The following is a 24,188-nucleotide window of genomic DNA, read 5'->3' on the forward strand; positions in this document are numbered from 1 at the left end:
TTAGCAAGGAGATTTTTCAGGTATTTGATTGTGGATTTTATCTGGCTTGGGTCACCTTTATGCAAAGGCTGGTTTAAAGCAGGAAATTACTACACTTGGGAATTTGAAAAATTTGTATTCCTTTCAGGACCAGTACAACGCTTGTGAAAGTTTTAATGAACATGTGGGTCAACATGCTGCATGCATGGGTAAAGAGGATGTTTATTGCTGTGCAGTTTGTTCAGATACAATATGCATTTGCTAGCTTGGTAATACCCATACCAGAGCAGGTAAGGGTGAGAAGAGATGACAGAGATGGAAGGAAAGCAAGGCGGCTGCAGTGACTCTGGCAGGGAATGTGGCTTTCCCTGTGCTGCTCAGCACTCTGCTCTGGCTGGAGGGGTGGCCAGGTTGGCCGTCACGCAGGGAGGTTGGCCTCTGCAGTACTAGGAGAGGCAGTTGCTTCCCACTTGGAGTCTGTAAATAGATCCCATGTTTCTAATACAGCCTGTCCAAATTTAAAAACCCTGGAATTCCTCAAGCCCATCATTTGGTAAGAGGACAGACTGGTTTTACATGCAGTGTGTAGGGCCAATATTACACAGTCCAAGAGCATTACAAGAAAGTGTTGGTATGCATTAAAAAATATATATATATATGACGGAGTCTATATTAATGCCTTTATGTGAAAAGTTGTTTTAGTAAAAGAGTTCATATTGCATCAAATCCAGGTTTAAATAATAAAGTCCAAGATTCTCCAGTTACTGATGAGTTTTGTACATGGTGCTATTGTAATTTTTGGAAGAGAAGCAGGAGTGACTTCATTCAAATCAAGGGATATGGCTTTTTTCCACCATCTCCTAGAACTGCTCAGAGGGGAACACGTGTACTCTCTATCCCTCCACAAAACTACTGAGAGTCCACATTTACAAAGCTCTCATTGAAATGTGCTAGTTCTTCTCAAATAATTAAAAATGAATCACCAAGTTTATACATCCATATGCTCTGCTTGACAACACTTTCTTTGTCTTTAGCATGGTAAATTTATAAAAATAATAATAAAAAAAAGAAAGCAGCCAGTCAGGGTGGCAGTTTCTAGGAATATTGTAGGTCTTAGTACGAGAAATCTGGTACACGTTCATTTTATTTACATAACCTTCCCCCAAAAGGGAAGAAACAAGCAGTGCAGTGCCGTGTTAGCACAGCCATGCTTTCTAATGCTTCTGCAGTTTGCACGGACCAATTCCCTGCTGACTCTCCCTGTAGAAAGCGTGTTGATGATGTGACCGATCACCCCCAAGAGAAATAACGTGTGAGGGGAATGATGATGGGAGGATGAAGGAAATGGTGGGAGGATGGAGGGGGATGCTAGTTTCATGAAATCACCAGCAGGTGGTAAAATGGAGACTTGTTTGGGGTAATTTTCGAAGCAGCGGCGAGGAGGTTGACACAAATGAAGCTTCTGAGGAATGGGAGGTTGAAGCATGAAGGTTGATGGGCACAGTGCAGTTGGCTGAGAGAAGCGATGACATGTACTGCCTTGGGTATTTTCTCTCAAGCACACAGTTACCTCCTTGCCACATTAAGTGGGCTTGGGCACCTAAGCCTCGGGGGCAGTAGGTGTCTGAGAACTTCATCTTTGGTTGCTATGGCTCTCTGTTGGAGAGCAGATTTTACCTCCGCAGGAAACCTGATTTTAGCTTTGTGTTCCTATGTGTGGACTCGCATGCTGTTGCTGGAGGCCGGCTGAGTTCAGGGAGCAGTCTGCTGGCTGCACTGGTGGCATAAGGGGGAAACTGACAAAATCTGCATCACTTGGGGTGCATTTATAGGCAAGGGCTTGTCCGCAGCTGTGGTGGGTAAATGAAACCATGCAGTATCTTCCTTACCCCATGCAGGGAGCATTTAGGCCATAGGGCACTGCAAGTGTCTTCCCTTGTAAATTTTCCCCAAATGATGGTGAAGAAATGTTGGGCTGTTTCTCAGAGGCAGAGGTAGGGTCATTCTGCTGAGAATATGGAAAATGGAATATAATAAAAACCAGGCTGAAATGACATCATTCTTTTCTGTTTCACAAGCATGTGCTGCATGTGTGGACAGTGCGCAGATGTTTTGCTCTGATAACTTGCTGTGTAGGTTTATGGCCTTGGAACATTGGTAGTTAAAGAAGTTGGTTTTATTTTGAACTGCATGAAATTCTGGGGAAGCATGCATCAAACTTTAACTTACATCTCTGCAATGTTTAGGGTGTTCTAGTCACAAAAATTCACTACTTTAAGTACTTAGTATTTTAAGTATTTTTTATTACTCTTCCTCCTCCTTTTTTTAGTTGCTAATTGTTTCCAGACATTTTTTCACCATGATGAAGACCTTTGTTGACGTTTGCCTTTTTTTCTTCTTCTTTAAGTGCAGTGTGTAGGGAAGTGTTTTGATCCCATCCTCTTGCTAGAAAGTCTGAGCAGTAAACTTTGAACACATCGTGTTTTTTGCCATCAGGATTTCCTGCCAACAGTGTCTGATACCACAAAGAAGAAAAAATAAAAAAGGTTAAATCTCTGGAGAGCTTTTCTAATGGTTTGTCTTAGTTTACTGTTGTATTCCAGAGTAGGCTCTATTGTGTCTAAGAGCAGGATTGAATCTGCTGATTGCTAGAGAACAGCTTTGCTAGGTGAACATAACACATTCCATAGGTTTCTCCCTTTTATGGTCTCAGCTACAAATAGTTTTTTAGCTCCAGTATGGTTTAGCAAATGTGTTATACTTTTAAATAGACATTCAACATATGTGTGTCTGCTTTAACAAAGGCCAACAAGCCATAGATCAGATAAAAAAATCATTTTTCAGTTTGACTATATAATCCTACTAAATGGAGTTTATTTTTCCTTGTGTGTCTTGTCTTTTGTTTGCCAAAGTTCCTGTTCTTTAATATTATCCCCAAGTTTCCTAAGAACTTCCCAATCAAATGACCAGGATCCTATTTTGGTATTTGTGTTGATGGAGGCAGAAATGGTATAAATCAAGTAGAAAAGGGAATTAAGCAGTAATGTAGATACAGTGGAGAATGGTAGCTGTAGCAGACTGCTTCAGCTATGGACCAACTCATTTACAATAGTGCATAGCTTGTGTTTCTTTGCACAAGATTTGTGTTTCAGAGCAGTGTAAGGGATCAATAAAATGGGATAAAATTTTCATTTTATATCATATGAATAAGGCTTGCTGAGTTATCAAAAAAACCCCAAAAACCAACCAACAACAAACCCAAAACTACAACCAACCCAAACCAGCCTCAACAACAGAAAAACCCAAACCAAAATCAACCCATGCTCAAATGCCCCATACTTGTAAAATCTTTGAAGACAAACTTTAGGTCAAAGGCTTTTTGTGGGCGAGGAAAATACTCCCCTCTTCCATCCCGAAATTGTGGGCCAACAGTCATCTTCGTCCTTGTGGTGGAAACCTCAGCTCTTGTTTTACCCATTACTTTTCCTTCAAATCCGCATTAGTAAGCTCCCGTGTTGCCCAGCACTCTCGTTGTTGTTGTCTTTTGTGTGGCAGAAGTATGTGACATTTGTTGTAAATGTTCTAGACTATTACTTTGTTCTAATTCTAAAACATTATGTAGTTATGATTTGTTTTGAGTAACTGACTCTTCTGAGTTGCATATCTCTTGCCAGCTGTCCATCATAAAACCAGAAAAAGCAATCTGAGTTGACCACTCTTCTTTTACAAAATATTTTCAATGTACTCCAATGTATCTAGTCAGCCATTAATGCTTTTTCTTTCTCACCCTGCTTAATATATTGGCTTAGTGTTCTCCAAAAAAGGACAAAGGAACAAAATGTCAGTCTATATTGTCAGTGATATAGGTCACTTGGCTAAATTAATCAGGCATGTTTCATCTTCAGGTACAAGGTGTTAAATGTTGATTTGATCCCTTATGGCTTTTTTCTGAGAACAAAAGCAGCTTTTTTTGGAAGCTGATCTGCAACCTAGAAGTAAACTGTCTCCTGCAGGAAAACAAGGAAACATAAACAAGAAATTTTTCAATGGGTACTTGTGGTTTAATCTTTCACACCATGCAGTATAAAAATTAGTTAGCTCGTGTATTGGTGAACTGGCTTCAATAGGTGGCAGTGATTGAATTTTTGGTTTCGTGTTTTTGTTCTAAATTTGTTACTAATGCTGGAAGAATGAAACAGGAGAGGCAGAAAATAGATGAAGTATAAATCTTGTGACAGTAGTTGATAGCTAGGTGGAGGCATTCATGAGGAGCTGCCTGCTCTCCTTTACACACACCCAGCTTCGGGTGATTGAGAGAGAGACTTCTTTTAGACAGAGCTGGTGAAGAAAGGGAAGGAGGTGGACATGCTAGTGGTGGTCCCATTCTGCTCATCTCAGCTATTGCTTACTTTGTGCTTAAAAAGACCCTACGAAGTTACCCCTTTTAAGAATGAGAGCTTTTAAAGATAAAGTTGTGGGGTTTTGGTTTTTTAATCTGTTGTTTTGAAAAAGTTTGATTAAAATTTGAGTGTAATCATCAATGATGAGAGCTGTTAAGAATCAAGATCAGATTTTCAGTAAACTCTTTGAATAAAATAAGCATTGTAGGACAAGAATTTTAAGTTTCTTTAATTAGCTTTTGAGTAAAATAATTTTAGTCACTTGTGCTTACGTTTGGCTGTGAGTTTTCTGGGAGGAGAGTGTGTGTTAGTGATTCATACTGGCTAAAGTCTTTACCATATAGAAAGCTTTTTTACTTATTTTCATACAGGTGCTGCTTCAGTTCTTGCTTCTCTTCTAACACTTGGGATCTTGCAGTATTTTTGTTAGTATGCTCGTCCTAGCTACTTAGTGGTGACCAATTACTTAGTAAGCTGCTTTCACTACTAAGGGTGTGCACCCAATTATTCAATAATGAAAGCCTGCATTTTTCTTGCTTCCACCCTGATGAGGCATTAACTTGACAGAAGTGACATTAAAATTATTGAATGCAAGCATTCAGCACCCTCCCCAGGAAAGCATCCCTTATCTTGCTTTGACCGCATTCCTGCAGTGTAACTGCTTCCATTACAGAGAATTTGATTAAGACCTTCCCACCTGTAGAAGTGTGTTTAACCAAAGCACTCAGGATCTTGAGCCTACCCCCCAAAATTAAGGAAATATTAAAATAAAAAGGATTTTTTTAAATAGCTCTTTTATGATGTTTGAGTTGTGAATTTCCTCCATCCCTCAGATTAAGTTTAGAAATGTTATTTTTGAAGATAAAAGATGAGACTCTCGCCCAGATTCGTGACTCCCAAGAACTGGGAGGTGGGAAGCAGCCATACAAATATGATTCACCCTGAATTTTGCAGAAATTGGCGGCACTGTGAAAGGCAATGTGTGCATGGTGTTTCCCCCCACATCCTGGATGCAGTGCAGCAGTGTGGTTGCTCTGTGCTACCTTGCCTTCCTTGGCTCAGTTTCCCGCTTGCACTATCCAGGGAAGCTGCATATGGAGAGGGAATGGTAGTGGAGAAAATGATGAGGTTAAAGACATTTTCTCATGTGTCTGTGTGTGGCTCTGACTAACAGTGTCCATCACTATAGAAAAAAGCAGTCATCATGGAGAGGTTGTGGGTTGAGAAGGGAAGGTAGGAAGGAGGCCAGCCTTCCTGCAAGGAGATGCAGGCCCAGTTTTACAGGCGGAACCTGTAGGACAGCTGCCGATGAACCTCTGCTGAAGACATGCAAAGGCAACAGCACCCCTGAGCTTAAAACTAGCTGGTAGTGCCTAAAGGATGAGTGTCTGTCCAGTGGACCTGCTGCTGAAGACAAGGAGTGCATTTCAGGTTGCATCTTGAGCTGGTTTTCCAGGAAGGGGTGTCTATGTGTGTTGCATGTTTTGGCTGGGGAGCAAGCTTGTGTCACCTCAGCTGCAAGGCAGTGACATCTCTTTTCCATCAGGGCTGGAGGGCCAGCAATGCCTGTCCTACCCTCCACTCACATGAATGACTTTTTTTTCTCCACTCCATGCTTGCCACTCTAGCAGAGAAATGTATTTTCTGCACTGTCTTGTAGTGGCTTTCTGCAGTAAGGTCTGAATGTGAAGGTTTCCATTTAAAAATATGATTAAAAAGTAGTGCTGAAAGCCAAGCAGCAGGCCACAACTTTGCCAAGAGGGCCTAGAGTTAAAAATTTGTAAAGGAAATCAGGTTCCCTGGAATGAAGTTGGAAATAGGCTTCTACTTCATTTCAACAGGCTGCCCTAACAAACTGTGACGTCTGTAGTTGGCTGACAATGCAGAAATAACCTATGAAATAAAAGAAGAGTTTACTTCGGAAGACAGCTCTTGCATTATTTACCTTGGCTTCCTCTTCTCCTGAACTGGGGAGAACATAACAGTGTTTCCCTCTCTTGATCCCTGTCTTGGCTGGTTGCTGAGATGCTTTGGGATATAATGAAACCTTCTTAGCACAGCAGAGAACTTCCAACATAGCAAAACTGATTGCCAAACCTAAAAATAAAAAAAGAGTGTGCATCCAGTAATGACCTTCCTGTGATCTTGGATGCCATACTCCTTCTGTGTTGTGGCAATGACTTTTCCACACATTTTTATGAAGTGCTTTGAATCCTTTTTGGTGACATAATTCACATCAATGTTCTAAGCGCTCTCTTTGCCCAACCCTGACCTCAGCCCATGATGGAGTTTCTTTTGGTATTTTTTCCTTTGTTGAAAACTACCAAAGACTTCAGGCATCGCTTTCCCACACATAGCGAAAATAAAGCACTATTTTTAAAAAATCAAAAAAACCCCACCTCTGCAAACACATTTTCCTCCAAAGAAGAGTTCTGTTTGAAACTGTTTGAAAATCAAAGCTTCTTTTTTTCTTTTGTTTTTGAGGTACATGTTGAATAGCGATCCAGGAAAGCACTCTGCTCTGACCTTCTTACCAATGCTCTGAATTGTCCAGAAGAGGAACAAGCTCCAGGAGAGTTTGTAAAAACCCCTGGACAGATGTAGCCTTGGGGGCACGGCTGATTAACCTGACACGCTCTGCTCCTGAAGAAGTTCCCATTCTTTCAGTGCTCATGTCCACCTGTCTTTTTCAGCTTGCCGTCCCTTTGGCTGTGATGACACAGCTGTTTTGGGGCCATAAGTTGGCTCACTGCAGTGATTTAGATTAAATCCCAGCATTCCAGCCGTGGCAGTGTTCAAGGCCAGGTTGGATGGGGCTTTGAGCAACCTCGTCTAGTGGAAGGAGTCCCTTCCTGTGGCAGAGTTTGGAACTAGATGATCTTTAAGGTCCCTTCCAACCCAAACCATTCTTTGATTTCTGAAAGGCCATGGTTGCAGTGGTGCAGTGTCCTGGGCAGTCCCTGAAGCCGATGTGCTTGCACGGGAGGAGCCCTGCTGCAGTGCAGCACAGGAACAAGCATGCAGAGGACAGGGAAAGATGGGAACTTTATTTTCTGGCTTTACTTGATAGCAAAAGAAAAGGTACCTTGTAACGACCCCACTGGAGGGTAGACCCCGCTGACTACCTGGGAGGCTGAGCTGCAAGCACTCCTCTGGGGGCTGACCTAAGTTTTTCTTCTGAGATACTTGCAGTGACCCCTAGAGCATCCCAGAATTTGAGAGCCATAAAGGAGCTGCTTTGTCTCTTTCTTTAGTTTTTTTTATAAGTGTCTAAAAAGTGGTGCTCCCCTCCCCCCCTTTTTTTTTCTTTTTTAAGTGAAACCATGCAGGATACTAACTTGACAGTTAAACTGTGTCTTTTAAGATGGCCCATTCACTGCTGAAAGATACTTGCAGGTACCATATATTTTAGCCAACATGTGATTTCTCCCCGCACCCTGAGTGATCTTTAGAGCTGTCAGTCTGTTGCCTTTTGCTGGCCCTAAACTAAACAGAATAACTCAGGATCCTGTAACCAGAGCAGCCCTTCATAAATGAAGGTCAGTTGGGTGCAGTGCTGTAACAACAGCCTGTAGAAACAGCCTTAGACCAAGGCATCTTTTGTTAAGCAGAGGAATATTAACTGCACTAAGAGTTCCTGAAAGTGGGTGGTTTCTGCCGCTGAGCTCAGTAACGCTTTGTCATAATGAAAAAACAATACTGTCTGCAAGTGAAGATTGGAAGCGTCTCCCCACATCTGTTTGTCTAAGCTTGGGAAAAGGTGCCATTGGATGAGAGGAGCAAATCCTGCTGTGGCCATGCTCATACTTGAAGGAAAAGCTTTAAATGCCAGCAAATGCCAAGGTGTCTTTCATGAAGTTAGTTTTAATTTATTTTTAGACTTGATTAATAGTTACTGCAATATTTGCCTTGCACATTTTTTAATGGAATGCTTTAAAAAAACTCGTTTAATATGTGATCCCTTCTGTGTAATTGTGCTCTCATACAATGTCTTTGGTGAGAATGAACTAGCAGAGGTTTACCCAGAATTGTTTGGAAGACACCAGTGTGGAAAGCCGAGATGAGTCACTTGCCTTGGAGCAAAAAGAGCTAGCGATTAACCACAGAGCATGGCATTATCTCTATGCCAAAGCTGGCTGAGAAAACCAGCATGTTTTCCACTTTGCTATTTCAGGAAAAAAAGTAGTGCGGGGAAGTGTTGGCTATTTAAGCAATCTTGATACTCTTGGCAACTTGAGGAGTTTAGAAAAGGTAGCATGGGAGGCATGTGAATCAAAAGAAGGTGGTAGTTCCCATCTAGAAACCACTGTTACTTTTATTTGATGAATAAATACATATGAAATATTCTCCTTGTTTGTCAGCGGGCTCCTCCAGGTGAATAATCCTGGTTGCGTAACAAGAATGTGGTATGTGATAGAGCACATGGTTAGATACTGAATATTTCTGCATAAATGTATTTTCTGCATAATCCCATGTGTCTGTATTTGTATTTCTTTAGGAATATATATATGGCATAAGTTTCTACTGCTGGTGGTTTACCAGATGCCTGTAAATAGGGAATATTTATTGCAAATGAAATAATATCTCTTACTTCTCAATGTCCTTTGTTTTCCATTTGCATTTAGGGCAATAAGGTTCATGTTGATAAAGGTGGCTTGACTTTACAGGCTGAACTAGGTGAAAAACACAGCAATTAAATCTTTGTTTTGATTTCTTCATAATAAAAATATATCTTTTAAAGCATATGTTGAATATTTTCTTTTGGGGATATGTTTTATTTATATTAGTTTGACGTTTACTTTTACCTCTAGCAGCCTTTACTTTTGCTTACACAGAGAATACATTAAGAAAGGGATTAGCTTCCATTTTGGATCCTCCTTCTTTTCCTCAGCCCTCACCTCCCGTAAGATGTAAATATGTATTGCTGTTGTAGTGCACTGCCCTGGGACATAGGTCTGTTTGTGTGGAGATCTTCTGCTGTTCCACTTCTTCCTACATTAAGTGTGCAAGCTCCGTTATCGATCTTGAGCCATGTTCCTTGTTTCTGCCAAGGAGAAGGTGAAAGACCTCATGAAATACTGGATTTGGCACACGGGCTGCTAGTTGTGCCAGTTGCTTTACTTCATTTAGTAAAAGGAAAAAAAGGCACGGGAGCAGTATTTTGGCATCGGCCGTAGCAGAAGTCATGCTGAAGGAGGTGTCTGGGAGTTAATGATGCCTCAGGATTGATACTCAGTTTCCAAGCATCTGAAGAGGAAGGCTTTGAAGAACTTGCATGATGAGGAGCTTAGAGTTGCTTTCAGGCTAGCAGATTGTCTCATGGGCAGGGAAAAGCCCTAGGTGAAGACTAAGCCTGTAATTTAGTTCACTGGTTAATAGTGAAACGTCAGGGTGACTTAATTTAAAAATGACTATCAAGGTGTGAATCTTTTTTGCCTTGATGAAACCAACTGAAATAGTGATTGGTGGTTGGCAATGGCTGTGAGAAGTCTTAAGTCTGATTTCTAAAATCTTTCCTCCTTGGGAGAAGTTTATTTGGGGTGTTAATATTGTGGGAGACATCCACTGGGCTCTCAGCAGATTAGTATCTGATGAACAAACATTTTTTACACCTGTAATTTCAATAATATGTAATTTCTCTTTCACTTTCTACCCCTCCCACCCTGCATTTCACTAAGTAAGCGGGTACGCCAGAAAATGAGCTTGCTTTAGATACGTAAACAAGAAGCTGTGGTACAAATTACAGAAGATTGCAAAGCCTTGATTCGGTTTTCTCTGTGCTGTGAGCAAAGAAACATGATTTAAGAATTTACACTCCCAGCTGTCTGTTGAAGCTGATGATTTCACATGCCAGTGATTGAGAGGCAGCATCAGATTATTTCACCTGCTGGCATGAATGACCTTATTTGTCCTGTCTTCTCTTCTACTGAGGATAATCTGGGCTTTCATTTTCCCTCCTGTCCTCACCTTGTTTTGGCAGCTGATGAATAGGAACCCTTATTGTTTGTCAAATGTTTTATATAGGGTTTGCTGGGTGAACCACAGACTAAACAAGAATGACCCTGTATTATTCTGTTGTGTTCTTGGGTCTTTTTCCACCTAGAAACTGCTATTGGTAGGGGAAAATGTTAAAATGTTTGAGGGTTCCAAAAACAAAAAAGAAAAAAGAGAAAAGAATCAAGGTTGATTTCAGGCGTGGATATGGCAGAAGGAGAAATTGCAGGAGGGGGGAAATCTTTCTCGTTGGTCACGGTGCTTCTGCTGAATTACGTGGATGTGTACATATGGAGCGAGCACATGCGCAGGCACTCCATACAGAGCGAGCACATACACATACATAGGCCATATGTTCATTATTTTAGAAGTTTTGTTTTTTCTCTTTCATTTTTTAATCAAGCTTTTAGCAGGGCTATTTTAATTGGGATTAAATATAACTATGTAGGACAGTAACTAAGACACAAACTGTTCTTGCTCACTCTCTGTGTGTCAGCAACATTCCTTGTGCTCATCCTCCGCCTAGAAATGAGTTTGCTTTAACCTAGAGCCTGTTGTGAGGAAGAGAGGAGATTGCAGCATTTCTCCAGGCGTGGCAGGGCTGGGTTTCGTTTACAAATTTTGTTCAGAGTTGCAACACACTGCTCTGTCCTTACCATGCATCAGGCTAAGCAGGCATGCAAACTTACAAATGAACTGAAGAACCCTGACAGCAATCCTGTACCTGTGCATGCACATGCAAAAGTGAGCCTTCTGTCCTTCTGAAGTACAATGTTCTTGCATGGTTTACAGATACAGCACATTCTTAGCTCTCTTCCTAGAAGAGACATATGTACAGCATCAGTAAGGTCAAATAATTTTGCGGTTTTGGCTGTGAAGTAACATTGAGATATGTTTTAATGATACAAGACGCAAGACAAAAAGATTGTGCAAACAGAATCATATCTATAGTAAATAGTTTCTTCTGTGTGTCTTCTTTTAATGTGTTCTGTGTGTCAGACAGGGAGACCTGGTTATAACACACATATGAACTATGTTTTCGGTATTGAAATAGTGAGGACTGTCCAAGTGTTTCACTAGGTTCTAATGTTCCTTTTTAGTATTTGATTATTGCAGATACCTAGTAAGATTTATTAAATTGCATATTTTATAAGCCAAAGGGTATGTAAATGCAAACAGGAAAAAAGAAAATAAATATCTTTTGCATTCATGGGCCTAGTAAATAAAATGAAGAATGAGATTTCTGAGATTACTGATGATTCTTCTCTGCTGCTTCCTTAGCCACTCTCTCCGTTCTTGTTCTTTGTGGTTCTGCTATCTACAAAAACATTCAGATAAGAGCGTTAATTAGTTTATGTTAACCAGCAGAGGGCTTCCACCTCAAAGCAAACAGCCATATCCCCTTGCATTTTCCCTGGTATCCTCTCTGAATCAGAGAAGTGGGAAACAGACATTTGTTTGGTTGTCTGGGGTACTTTACTGCTGGCAGAATGGTTCACAATTCATGTTAATAAATGTTTTTTATACAGTTTGGTTTTAACTGGCTTCCAATTGTTTTTAGTACAGCTGCCAGCATTTCCACACGAAACTTACATGACATAGTAGAAGCTTCTTGTGCTTCACCAAAATCTCCTAGTTCTAAATTTCTACTGTAACTGATACGTTGCAAAGTTTCACATGCATGTTCAGGTATTAAGAGTGATTTGAGCCCCTTCTTAGTATGAACATAACATATGCTGAGTAAAGAAGCAGGAGAGAGTAAACTCATCTTACAGTTTAGATGAAAGCAACGCAAGTTGCATATAATTAAGTCACAATTTCTTTAAAACCCTGTGTTCATTGCAGAGTGTTCAAGAGCAGGGAGGAATATGTGTGAAGTGGAGACAGGGTATTACAAAAGCACACAGCTTTTGTTTCATTTCACTGGGAGGTGGGAGCTGCCTGGCAGGATAAAGGGGGTGGTTTGGTTCAGAGCATCCTCAGCTGGGACAGCAGTTTGGAGCGGTGGGTGCCTGGCGAAGTACGGAATGGTGCAGTGCAGGGATGAGGAGGCACTGAATGCTGGGTGACTTAGATAGCACCGCTCGAGTTTCTCTCCCAAACCCTGTAAGTGACTTCTCATGTTAATCTGAACTGTTACTGGTAACTTTTGGAGATTCAATGAACAGATGAGTGCCTGGGGAAAAAAAAAATCTTCTTCAGACTTCAGAAAACTTACTCCCTCCTCAAAAATTCAATACTCGGATAGTTAATCTTCACAGACTATCAGCACTTGGGATGGTTGGCTAACAGTTCCGAGTGGAGTACTTTCCTGGCCAAGCTTCAGCTTTGGAGGGGAGGCGACCCTGTGGTTAAGAGATTTTGAAAAGGATTTGGTTATGAAAGCAGAGCCCCACGACTCAGGAGGACTCATGTAGGAATCGAGGCAGTGGCTACAGTTAGTGGGAGCTTTAGCAGAGCTGTCTTAATTAGTGAGCTGTCATGCCCGAGTCATAAAACACTAAAATTGTTAATTACATTTTGAGCAGAGATAATAACAGCTTTCTATAAGCAAATTGCTAAAAGCTAAATCACGAGTGTGTGTGTCACCATAACTGTGTCGCTACTGGCATCTCTCAGTAACCACAGCATCCCTCGGCTGGTTGGAGCGGGCTTCGCAGCGGGTCCCTGCCCGCACCCCCTGCTCACACACCACCTGAGGAATATTGCCTGCTCTGATGCGGTGCGTCCTTCCAGGGTACAGAAGTTGAAGGGAGGGAAGGTGGTGGCAGGTGCATCATACCCGACTTGTCCAAAACCTGGTTTATCTTCTCTGGTTGTTGCAGTCTGATTTGTCACTTTTTATTATTTTCCCCTCCACACGGAAATGTGGATGGGATGCTTGAAGCAGTCCTACAGTGCAGAACTCTCTTCTCTTTTAGGTGACCATTTGTAGTATGGTATATTTCTAAGTTGGGAAAAACCCCAAAAGGATAAAATGGGTAACGAAACAGAAAGGAGATTTTAATTTGTAATTAGGGCATTCAGAGGCCCTGTAATGGTTGTGATAGAAGCAATTAATAGGCGTGCTTTTTGTGCGAGGCAGGGCCTACTTAAGTACGTTGTGCGGCCGGTAGCCAGGAGACCTACTTTCTTTTCTTAGCTTTGTTGCTTATCCTTTCTGTAATCGTGGGCAAGTAACTTTATTTTTTATCCTTTTCCTTCTTAACTTTTTCCCCCCTTTCAGGCCCATTCACGTTGGAAGGGAAAGTGTTTCTCTTTTCTATGTGCTCTGCACAAGAAGGGACACAATCTTAACTGGAAGTTTGAGGCCCTATTGTAATACCAGTAGCTCTCTGTGGCTGCTTTGCTGGAAGTAAACCTGCAGGAATATGGATTACTTTGCGGGTTTGCTATGTGAGCATCTTATAGGATACCTGTGTAAGAACAGGCACACTGTGAAGAGCTCTGGTGGAGGGTCTCAGGGCTGTCAGGAGCACCCCACGCCCTTTGCTGCCTGCAGGGAGAGCTGCATAGCAAAGGGTTGAGTCTGCAGGCAAGGTGTTTTCAATGGGCTTTGGACGGTGCTTAATCCAAATGGCTTTATGACTAGCTGGTGATGAGCTGTTACCACCTGAAGGAAAACACCCAGGAAGCCCAAGAGAGGTGTCCTCTCGGCTGCTGGAGCAGTGGCTGTGAGTCACGCTTGTTACTGTCTGCTTGAGTCATCAGAAATGATAGACTAGGAAATGCAGGAATTAAATTAACAGGTGAATTGTGCCCAAAACCACAGCCCAAACAAAACCAGAGCATGTCTGTGGGGTTTTGAGGTTGGGTTTTTTGCTGTTCTGTATCATTGTTTTTTTACACTGAACCGAAACCTTTTCTGTGCAACAATTTTCTTGTTTGCTGGCCTTAGGGGAAGGCAGTAGCTGTGAGCCATGAATGTGTGTTTGCTTAACAACTTTCAGAGAGAATTCTTTGATGATCAGGTTGTGATAGATGATAGAAATCCTGATGGCATGTGGGGCTGTGCATATTTGCTCTTGTTCACCTCTAAAATATAAAGAAAAGGCAAGAGGGAGGAACCAATTTAGTTTTCTACTTCAAACCCTGTGTTTCTTCTTCTGTGATTCCTTCATGTTTTTTTACTGAGATGGGCTCATATTAACGAGCAAAAATGAATGCCTTAATCGTTACATGCATAGCCTGGAAAATATGAAGGCTGCTTACTTATATGATGACTTCATAAGGGAGAAAAGAGTCACGTTGGAAAACTAGCTAAGCTTATTAGAAGCGTACCTGGTTTCTTAAATGGCTTTGTAGAGTATTTTACAAAATTAATCCTCGAACGTGTGTCAGTTTCTAAAATTTCCAACTCCTTGGCCTTATGTTTGGGTGCTGATTAAAACATGGATTAACCTGCAATTCCGTTGGTGTTAATGCCTAAATATGTGGTGGTTTTCAGACGGTAATCGCTATTTTCTCTTCATCTTGGGAAATTTACTTTTGATTCACATGGGCAACAATGTATGCTGATATTAAGCTTCTTGCCACCTTCAGATAAAAAGCATTTTGTGGTAATGACAGTATTGTGATGGATCTTTTCCTGCAATGAAATGTAATAATGCCAAACTCTGAGCAAAGCATTGCACCACTTTGTATTTACAGTAACAGTGGAAATGTTATGGTCAATCACCCACAGCAGTGTTTTTGCCCTTGCATCACCAAGGTGTGACTCAGCCCCATGATATAAAGGCAGAGCTCCAGACAGGTCAGGAAAGTTCCTAAAATCAAACTGTTGCCAAGACCGGGCAGGTCTCTGGTATTTATGCTGGCATTTTGGGTTAACCTGAAAGGGTTTCCTTCTTGTTGGTTTCTCTAATCTTCTAAGGAGTACAGTGGAATGGAGATGACTGTGATTCTACAGTTCCTAACAGGGTTTTTATACATCTGGCTCTGTGTAATTTAGCCAGTACAGCTGCGGTAGTTTACAGTTCTCTATACTTTGCAGTACTGGCAATTCCAAATGTTTGCTCTTTCTCAAAAGAAACAAGTTGACTTAAATCATGGTCTTTGATTTCTTTGATTTTCACATTATATCCTGCCTATTTGAACATGGACTGCCACAAAATGGATATTCCAGTGTTGGGTGTCTAGAGGTATGTCACTCCACATTCTCCAAATCATCTTCTGAGCAAAGGCCTAAAGAATAAAAACAAAACACCTCCCCAGAAAAACACACCTAAGTCTCTTTTCTCATCAGGGGTGAGGGGTGGTGTCTTTTTAAGACAAAACCCTCCGTAATAGAAGGACTTGATGACACAGAGAGAAAAACGAATGTTAGCAGTGCCTGCTCCCATTCGGTACCCCTCCCCAACCCCACTACACCACCACTGGCTTTGGGAAGTGGTGGAAGGCCTGTATATGTACATATGCATTATGTCGCTGAGCAAGCTCAATTTAAATGCAGCCTATTAAATTATTTACAGAAGACAGTTGGCCAACCCATTCTGCAATGTTAGTAGGAGCCAAAGGTCACTTTGGTTGCCTGGTTGATTCATAGGGTAATCTGATACAGTACTTAGCTTTTTGCCTCCCAGTCGGTGGGTTAAACCTTATCCTCTTATTATGAGTCAGAGAACCATAAGTTTCAGAAAGAGCTGGAGCCTTTGTTTTTAATGGTTTGGAAGTGGCTGTGCAGCAGAATCCAAAGGGCTGCGAGAGCATCTGCCAGGGGGTTGGGGCGTGCTCTGCAATAGTGTAAATCTGACTGACAGCTTGGGAGCTGGAATGCTGTACCCTTGTTTTCTTAAGCTTCTTGTTCTTTTGCTAACATCATCTGCAGCTATTAGGATGTTAAGGCATTAATGCTTATCCTTCAGATAGGTGGCCCTTTTTGTTTTGGTGGTTTTGTTTGTTCTTATGTTCTTTTCCTGCGTTCCTCACCACCAGCATCTCCTTGAGGATTCACTGAGCTGATTTTATTGGATATCTCATATGTTTAAGTCTATTTTTTTGCTGCAAGATACAAGCTTGTGTGCTTTTTGTCAGCTTGCTTCTTGGTGACGGATCCCATCAAAACCCACGGGTATTGGAATGCCTTGGTATTGCCGACTTCTGTCTGCTTTAAAATGCTGCATTTGCCTCTCCCGCTTCCAGGCTTACTCTCTCCTGGAAGCAGCATTGGTCTGCATGCAGGGCAAATGGTTGGCATTGCAGCAGCACTCAGTAGTGCTCGACTATGAAACTGTGGAGTGCTTTTTCCAGCAGCTAGCCTGAAGAGGAGGTGGCAGAACATGGCACATCTGGGAGCGAAACCTGTTTTGTGAGCTGCAGTCACACCAGTGGCAGTCTGGTCACTAGAAATGTCTGCTCATGCACAGATTTTGTTTGTGCCTATGCACTTGTATTTAATGTCTCTTTAAATGAACCACAGGTTACAGGGGCACTGATGTTTTCAGCACGCTGTTCAGGATGCCCCAGAGTTTTATTGTTCCTCTCTCCAAGTCCACAGAGGTGCACAAGTGCTTCTCTATTTCTGCACTCAGGGTTCAGAAGTTTGTGCTGCCACGGAGCTGGCTGAGGAAAGGAGGAGTTTTGCTTCTGTGGTCGTGCTCTTAGGAGAGCGAGCCTATCGTATTTCACTCTAATCCTAAGCGATAGCCACGCAGTCTGTTTTATTGTTAAGAGAGCCTTCCTGGAGCTCCTTCACCAGGCTTTTCTCACTAAGGAAGAGCAGGGCAGCCAGAACGAGGAGGCAGAAGTGTGGCCAGTCCATTGTCCCTCCTGAGCCATGCCATGCCGGGGTGTGATCTCTGCCTGCTCTTCTCTCCCCGTGGGGTGTTTTTGGTGAGCCAGAAGAGAGGACTGAAACGCATGCAGGCTCCTGGGGAGCGATGCCAGGGTGAAGAGTGGAGCTACAGTTTTTGCTGTTGAGTGGAGAATGGGGAAAACACGTGCCTTAGTGCTATATTCTGCTCAGCCGTTACATGCTTCTCTGAGCTGCTGCTGCAAGGTGCCACTTTCTGCTGCTTTTCTCCCCTTTGTTTTCTTTGGCAGCTCCCTAAGTGCTGTATCAAAACAGCTTCAGGGGAGCTGTGCTGGCACGGTGACCTACCTCCATGCTGGTGCTGGTTTAAATGCAGCGAGAAGAAACCTGGACGGAAATCGGATTGAAATTGTTTAGCCTCCCACGAAAACCACTGAGAAAGGGGATAGGAACAATTTCAGAAAGGTCTGTTTGGAACTGAGGCCAGTAGCTGGCTCGAAAGAAAATGAAAAAGGAGTGTGTTTCGAGACCTTTCAAACTCAAACAAAACCCAGGCTCCCTCTCGCGTGCTGTAAGCTGGATAAATTTCTCCTCCTTGTCAAGGCAGACAAAGAGACTGTTTCGCAGCGATGGTGAACTCTCCTCCATGTGCGTGCAGCAGGTAGACGAGGATGATGAGAACTGGATCTACAGGAGCCAGCAGAGAAAAGGTGACTCTTTAGCTTTCTCTTTAACCCTTGCAATAGCTGCTGCCGTGTCAGCCCCTGGTCCATGCTGTTGTCCAGCTGCTCGGGTCCTGCTGGGAGCCGGGAGCCGCAGGTGGGGTAGGAGGAGGAGGGCAGCACAAAAGCCCAGGAGCAGCACCGTCTTGCCAAGTTTTTCTTGGGTTAAAACTGTGAAAGCTTATAGTAATCAACGGGAAAACCTTTAATTTCCCATCTGGGCAGCATAAAGGTACTGACTGTGTGGTGCATAGGTAAGTTTTGTTTATGCTTCTTGTAGCCGATAGTCGCTGATGGCAGATCCTCCGGGCAGGTGCTGCAGGAATCTCTCCTCGTTATGTGGTACCAAAAGCCATTTAAGACTCCACTTGTAACAGACTGGGTGGCTTTTTGGATGACTGCCTTGTGGTCCTGTTGGAAAATGTTAAGTGTGTTTCATTTTATGAGGGCAGATTGAGAAGAGGTCCCAGATGCAAAATAAAAGAGATGATGGGATGGTGATGGGAATTGCTCCACAGAGAGGAGGGGGGAGATCTAGGATGTGAGATAGGCAGCTCTGAATGAACCCTTGCAATACTCAAACCTGGCGTATATTTTATATAAGACTTTAAAAAGTAGGTTTCTTGTGTGTGTTCATTATTTTGCATGGAGTTTGTCAGGTATTTGTTCAAGCATACCTCATTTACCATAAATCAAAATAAATTTCAGAAGTTTGCTCCTCCAAAATGATGAGCTAGTGTTACCAGTGCATTTACTGCCTGGCAGGCAGTGGCATGTGTGTGTGTGGTTAAAAATACTTTTTGAAGTGATTTGGTTGTAGTTTCTCCAGTGCTGCCAGAGCACTAGTTTGTTAATGGAAAGTGTAAGGTTGACTCAGTTCTGCTGTAAGGTCACTCCAGTGAGAGCAAGCAGGTTCTCCAAGGGCATTTGAACTTCAGAGATTTTTATTTCATTTCATTTCTGGGAGCAGTTAATAGCTATTTGACCAGAATTTCAGTTCCAAGTCAGAATAAATTGTGGCTTTAGTAAATGGTTTGGATACAGGAACACAGGATGTATACCCTTGTGTTTTGCTCCCAGCATGCTAGGAGACGATTTTAATCTGTGCTTTGAAGATTGTTTTTTAACCCCTTTTGCTCCTGAAAAACTTCCAAAAAGGGAGTTTGCATTTGCAACCAGTGGCTAATTTTTAGTTCTGGTTGTTGGCATGTTGATACTGTTCAGCAGTGTCAGATACGCTTCTAATGCCTCTGGAATCTTACCTGTTGTGGATCAGAACCATGTACTCCTGCTGCTGGTCACTATGTAACTTACATAAAGTTTCTCATGGTGCCTTCCTTAGCCCGTGCTCACACCACAAGGCAGAGATGGGAAAGGAAGCTTTACTGATGGATTAATGGTGTATTAATTTTTCTGAGTGATTTAAATAAAGAGTCCATTGTACAGGCTGGAGGGGGAGGGCAGAATTCTTCCCATAATTGGGCAGCAAGCTATGATAGCTTTCCTGCCTGCCTACAGCAGAGATGATAGTATGTTATTTTTTGAAGGAAGGTGGAGGGAGGGATAGATTCTTCAGGCTTATTTCTGCTTTGCAGGGCCCAATTTGCCTCAGCTTGTAAAATCTGCCTGGATCATAAATCTATGCAGTTCTGTCTGACCAAGATCATCTGCTTGGAGGGAGGTGATAAACTGGCAGGGGATGCCAGGGCTGAAGGGAGTTTGAGTTATATACTCTGGCAGGAGAAACTTGTCATGGCTGCAAGTGTTTGACCCAGGGCTGCGAGTCAGGCTTGCAGTGTTGGAACAGTTTGAGTATCGGTACCTGGCTGAGATGTCATCTTGGTTTGTGTTCAAAGACAAAGTGCATGTGATAAATGAATACTTGTGTTGTTGAATTAGCTTGCTCCACTGGACTGTTGTGTTGGTGCTTTGCCAACCTTTGTAAGACTGAGGGCTCAAAACAGTATTGTATTTGGTGCTCGAATTAACCACATCACTTAAAATTAATGCAGACTAGAAAGAATTGAGGTGCACAGCAGGCTGGAAGGATGGTTAGTTTTACGTATAACCCAGAGTGTTTACTTAAGTTAGCTGAAAAACTGTCAAAATTTCATCTATCAGAATAATTTTGCCTCCAGTTATTCCTTAGGTTAATTGGTAAAAAGGTAAGCCTGACAAATCACAGGCTCTCCTCCTACCTTTTTGTTTGCCTAACTGTACATGTAAAGGCAGGAGCGTTAACAGAAGTTGGAAATGAAGGAATTGTTGTTGTTCTTTCAGAGCTGTTTCTCTTCCTGTCTTTTTAGACCTCTTATTCTTTTGCCGCTTCATTGCTCTTCCCCGCTCATATTGCATTCCCACGGGGCTGCTAGGTGACAGGCACAAGGCAGCATGTGTTGCGTGGTATTTCACCAGCAAAGTGGCTAATCTGCATTGGCTGCAAACGGGAACTTGCAAACAGTGGCGAGCAGCGAGATTGGTTGGATTTGTCAGTTTAAAAGGAGCAAGAAAAACAAGACGTAAATGCTAACTGTGAACCTGCGGCGCACCCTGATGTCCTGCACGGCTGAGCTCTGTTTGTGTGGAAGCCAACTTGGAGGCTGTTGCTTCGCTCTTTGTTTTTAAAAGTTATATTGTATTAAAGAGCATTAAAGAACTGGTGGCACCAATTAGACTTCCCATCTGATAAAGCAGTTACTGAAAGAGATGTTAGAAGTTGATAGTAAAATAAAGGTTTGTTGTTTGAAACATTTCTTGCTTGGCCTTCTTCCTCCCCGGCCAGCTGAAGGAGCTTTGAAATGAGAGCACACTGTAACTCCCGTGTTTCTCTCCTTTAATCTGAATTTTGAGTCCAGTTTTTTCTTACTTTTTAGGGTATGAGGTGTTTTCAGACTGAAGCTCAGAGTGGTTTTTTCCTTTAAAAACACATTAGAACTGTGGTTTTCCTTTAAAAACACAAAGAACACTGACAGTTACTCTTTGAAACTGAAGTGAAGGCGAGTTTATGGTACAGATCTCACCATGTTTACTTTGACTTTGCAGAAAAGGACACGAATCACATTTCAGCATCAGAGCATCTTCCTGAGTTGTGCTGATTTGTTTGTGTTTGGTTGGTTTTGCTTTCTTTCTTTTTTACTTCCTTTCTTCCTTCCCATTGGTTTGGGGTTTGGAAGACAAAAGCTTTTGACAGCAGCTCTGAGCAGTGTTGCCTTCACGGCTGGTCGTGCTGGTCTCCTCACTGTGCTGGCCCAGATGCAGAGAAAGGGAGTTATGTTTCTCTGGAGCAGTTACGTATGCCTGAGCTAGTGACCTTATTTCTCCTGTTACTTCCTTCCAGCACTGATCTTCTGCTCAGATGTTGAAGAATGACAATTAGCAATCATGTCTGGCCGCAGGTGCAATGAATCCAAAGAAGCTGTTGCCCAATGTGGAGGTTTCCTCCTCTCCCTTTCAGCTCCTGTCCCTGTTATTGCTCGGATTTTTTACTCACTACCTCCATTTGACTTGGTCGCATTCCAACCTTTCTGCATCACAAGAAAGTCAAAAGCCTTGGCTGCTTTTTACTGCAGGCTGTACTACCTGGGAAACTTATCTGGAGTCATTAGTCAGTGAAACCTTATTTCTCAGACAACTGCGGTCTTTTAAAGACTGATCAAACATGGTTCAGAAGGTGGCAGCCACTGGCTTTCTACTGTTTGCTGTCCAAGTCTGGATCCTTAATATAAAAGCATGGGGAATGCCCATTTTTTCCTTGCAAAAACAGCCTGAATGTGAGACTTTCTTTTAATGCTAAAAGTCCTTTAAATTCATAAGTAACTACTGTGGGCTCTGCCTTTCGTGTCCTTGTGGCATGTCGGATGGAGGTAATCCTGATGTCCTGATGACAGCTCTTACCAAAGCTGTCAGTTAACTTCCTAACCACCCACTGCATGTCACTGTCTGAGAACATCAGGCTTACCCAGGGGTTAAGTTTCCATGAGCTGAACAATTAATTTCTTCTGTCACAGTAGCAATATTGTGCTGCCTTACTATGTCAGTAAAAATCACATTCTTCAGCTATGCTTATACTACCTGTGGTCGGTTTAAATATATATCGCATAAATTTTATACTATCGGATGAGCTTTCCTTCACATTCCAGAAGCAGAGTCGGGACTCAAGACCTTCTGTTTCTGCAAGACCAAGAAGTTTGTATTTTCAGTGCTTCTTGTAGAAACTCAAGGTAGGGATTTGAGACTCTAACGTTGTCTGATGTTAGCAGCTCAGCCTTTTTTTAAAGTCCAAATGAATTTTTAAATTGGGCATGTTTTAAGTCATGAACGCAGTTCCTGAGGGGGTTTCAGGGACAAAGCAGCAATCGCATTTTTTCTTTAGTAATGAGATTTAAGAGTACCAAGAACTAGGAAATCCCCATAAGCAAGATTTCTAATCCAGATGTGCCATTGCTATTCTAATATAAAATAATTTTTTCTGCATAAGATCTTGTGGCCAAGAGGGGAAAAGTCATGTCAGTTTCTATATAGATAAGGACCCATAAGCCCAAAGGGAGCTGTTAGCATTTGTAGAAGCAGTAATATGTGATGGATTGTAGTGTTGGGGCGTGTGTTTCTGTGAAAAGGATTCTTGAAGCTTTGGGCAAGTCCATAAATAATCATTTATGGAAACCTCAAAAAGTGTTTGCATAAGAGACTGGAATAACTCCAAAAGAAATATTACATGTTTTATGTACCTTTCTGTGGAACACTTATCTTTTTTTTTTTTTTTTTTTTTAAGAGAATTAATGTTTTATAGGCAGGGAATTTTGTGTATATAAGCACACATATACAAATCTAAATATTTAAGTGGAAAAATAATGATAGATTTGATACAAGACAGAAAATTAGCCTTTATCATACCTTTTCCTTTTATGGTTTCTGTGTGCAAAGATAAAAGTGGATATAGTTCCACACATTTGTAACAATTTGCCTATATGGTCAAGTTTGCATCTTAGTATTTGTGCTTGAAACTATTGGAGGTTGTGCTTTTATGGAAGCAGTCCTCAGCTGGGAGCAGAGGTACTACTTAAATTACTGAGGCACATACTACCTGTTTTAGCACGTTTGTATCATGGTGCAGCAGAGGGTTCTGTAAAACTGTGATGATATACAGTGGCAATCCAAACTTTCCAAGCTGGTAAAACAGCTGGAGACAGTCAAAAGTCCTGCATTTAAATACAACTTGAAGTAGCAACTTTTATATGTTTGTACATAAGTGCAAGTGTAATCAAAACTCTGACTTCTTTCCCATGACTCCTGGTAAATATTGCCATAGATGGGAAACTGAAAGTGGGTTTGCTAAACAAAACTTTGTAAGTTACAGAAACAAATTAAGTAAGAAATGTTGAGATGTATCACAGAATCGTTTGCTCAAAAGCACATCTCTGCTTTTGCTTTATCAAAAAAACATGGATCCAGTCATCATCGCTATTCATTCTAGAAAATCCTTGCCAAATTTCAATCCTTTGCTATTTCTATAGTACAAATAACTTTTATGTATAAAAAAAAAGTTTGGTTGTTTTTTCATCTGATCAAAACTTTCCAAACATTTGCTGCAGTCCTTCCCTCTTTCCTGACTACCGTCCCAGCGTGTCCATGCGTCTCCAGGAAGTAGTGGCTGGAGATCCGCACTCTGTGCTAAAGGACATTTCCAAGTAGTCTGGGGCTGGTTTCACTGTCTATATGCTGTCTACTCCAAGAGCCATAACCTCATACTAATGGAAGTCTAATGTTGAAGGGTCTTAATCTTCCAGGGGATTGTGCAATCTTTTTGGTACAATGAAGGGAAGAACATGCTTGTATGGTGTTACATCGAGGAACCAACATGTTAGAGCTGCTGTCTCAGAAGTTTGCTTTTGTTAGATGAAGGGAAAGTTAACCACAGGTATTTGATAACCATGAAGTTCCCTGGGTTGCTGCTTGCAGGGCAGATGCTGGTTCCTTCTGGGCAGCTCTGTGCTGCTGTGAAGGGAGACCCTCCCTGTTTCTACCTTCTGTAGCGCACCTTGAAGTTCACCTGCAGAGTAGCTCCAGGAAGAGTTTTGTTGGCTGGTCGCTGTAGAAGACCACAGTCTTGGGAAATGCAAACAAATTGAGTAGCACCTGACTTAACTGTGTGTTTCCAAGGTTTCAAGGACATTGCAAACCAATTTGTCTTGCTTTAGTTGGTGTTTGGATTAGCCCTGTAGGTAGAGCTACAGCGCTCTTCACAGAATAGCCTGTTCTTGCTGCTTCCTTTCAGCAATGAAAAAAATGCACAGGGTACTATGATTTTCCTTCTGAGAACGTATTATTTTGACCTTTACGAAT

At 42.0% G+C, this 24,188-nt stretch overlaps 1 protein-coding gene across 6 annotated transcripts in view; it reads left to right on the forward strand.

The window, feature by feature from the left end:
• NHSL1 (NHS like 1) overlaps positions 1 to 24,188 on the forward strand; it is a 181,224-nt gene that overhangs the window by 56,784 nt on the left and 100,252 nt on the right. For 2 of the 6 annotated variants that reach the window (XM_030490023.1, XM_030490024.1), the window contains exon 1: positions 16,995 to 17,834. The exons of 1 other annotated variant lie outside the window; for it this stretch is intronic. In XM_030490023.1, the coding sequence (XP_030345883.1) occupies positions 17,630 to 17,834 (205 nt within the window). In that variant the 5' untranslated portion in view covers positions 16,995 to 17,629. Of the gene's footprint in view, positions 1 to 16,933; positions 17,835 to 24,188 lie in introns of those variants that run through there. 3 more of the 6 variants (XM_030490025.1, XM_030490026.1, XM_030490028.1) reach the window with 2 other exon arrangements.

The sequence above is a fragment of the Strigops habroptila genome, chromosome 6, assembly GCF_004027225.2.
Source record: "Strigops habroptila isolate Jane chromosome 6, bStrHab1.2.pri, whole genome shotgun sequence".
In the NCBI taxonomy this organism is placed as follows: Eukaryota; Metazoa; Chordata; class Aves; order Psittaciformes; family Psittacidae; genus Strigops; species Strigops habroptila.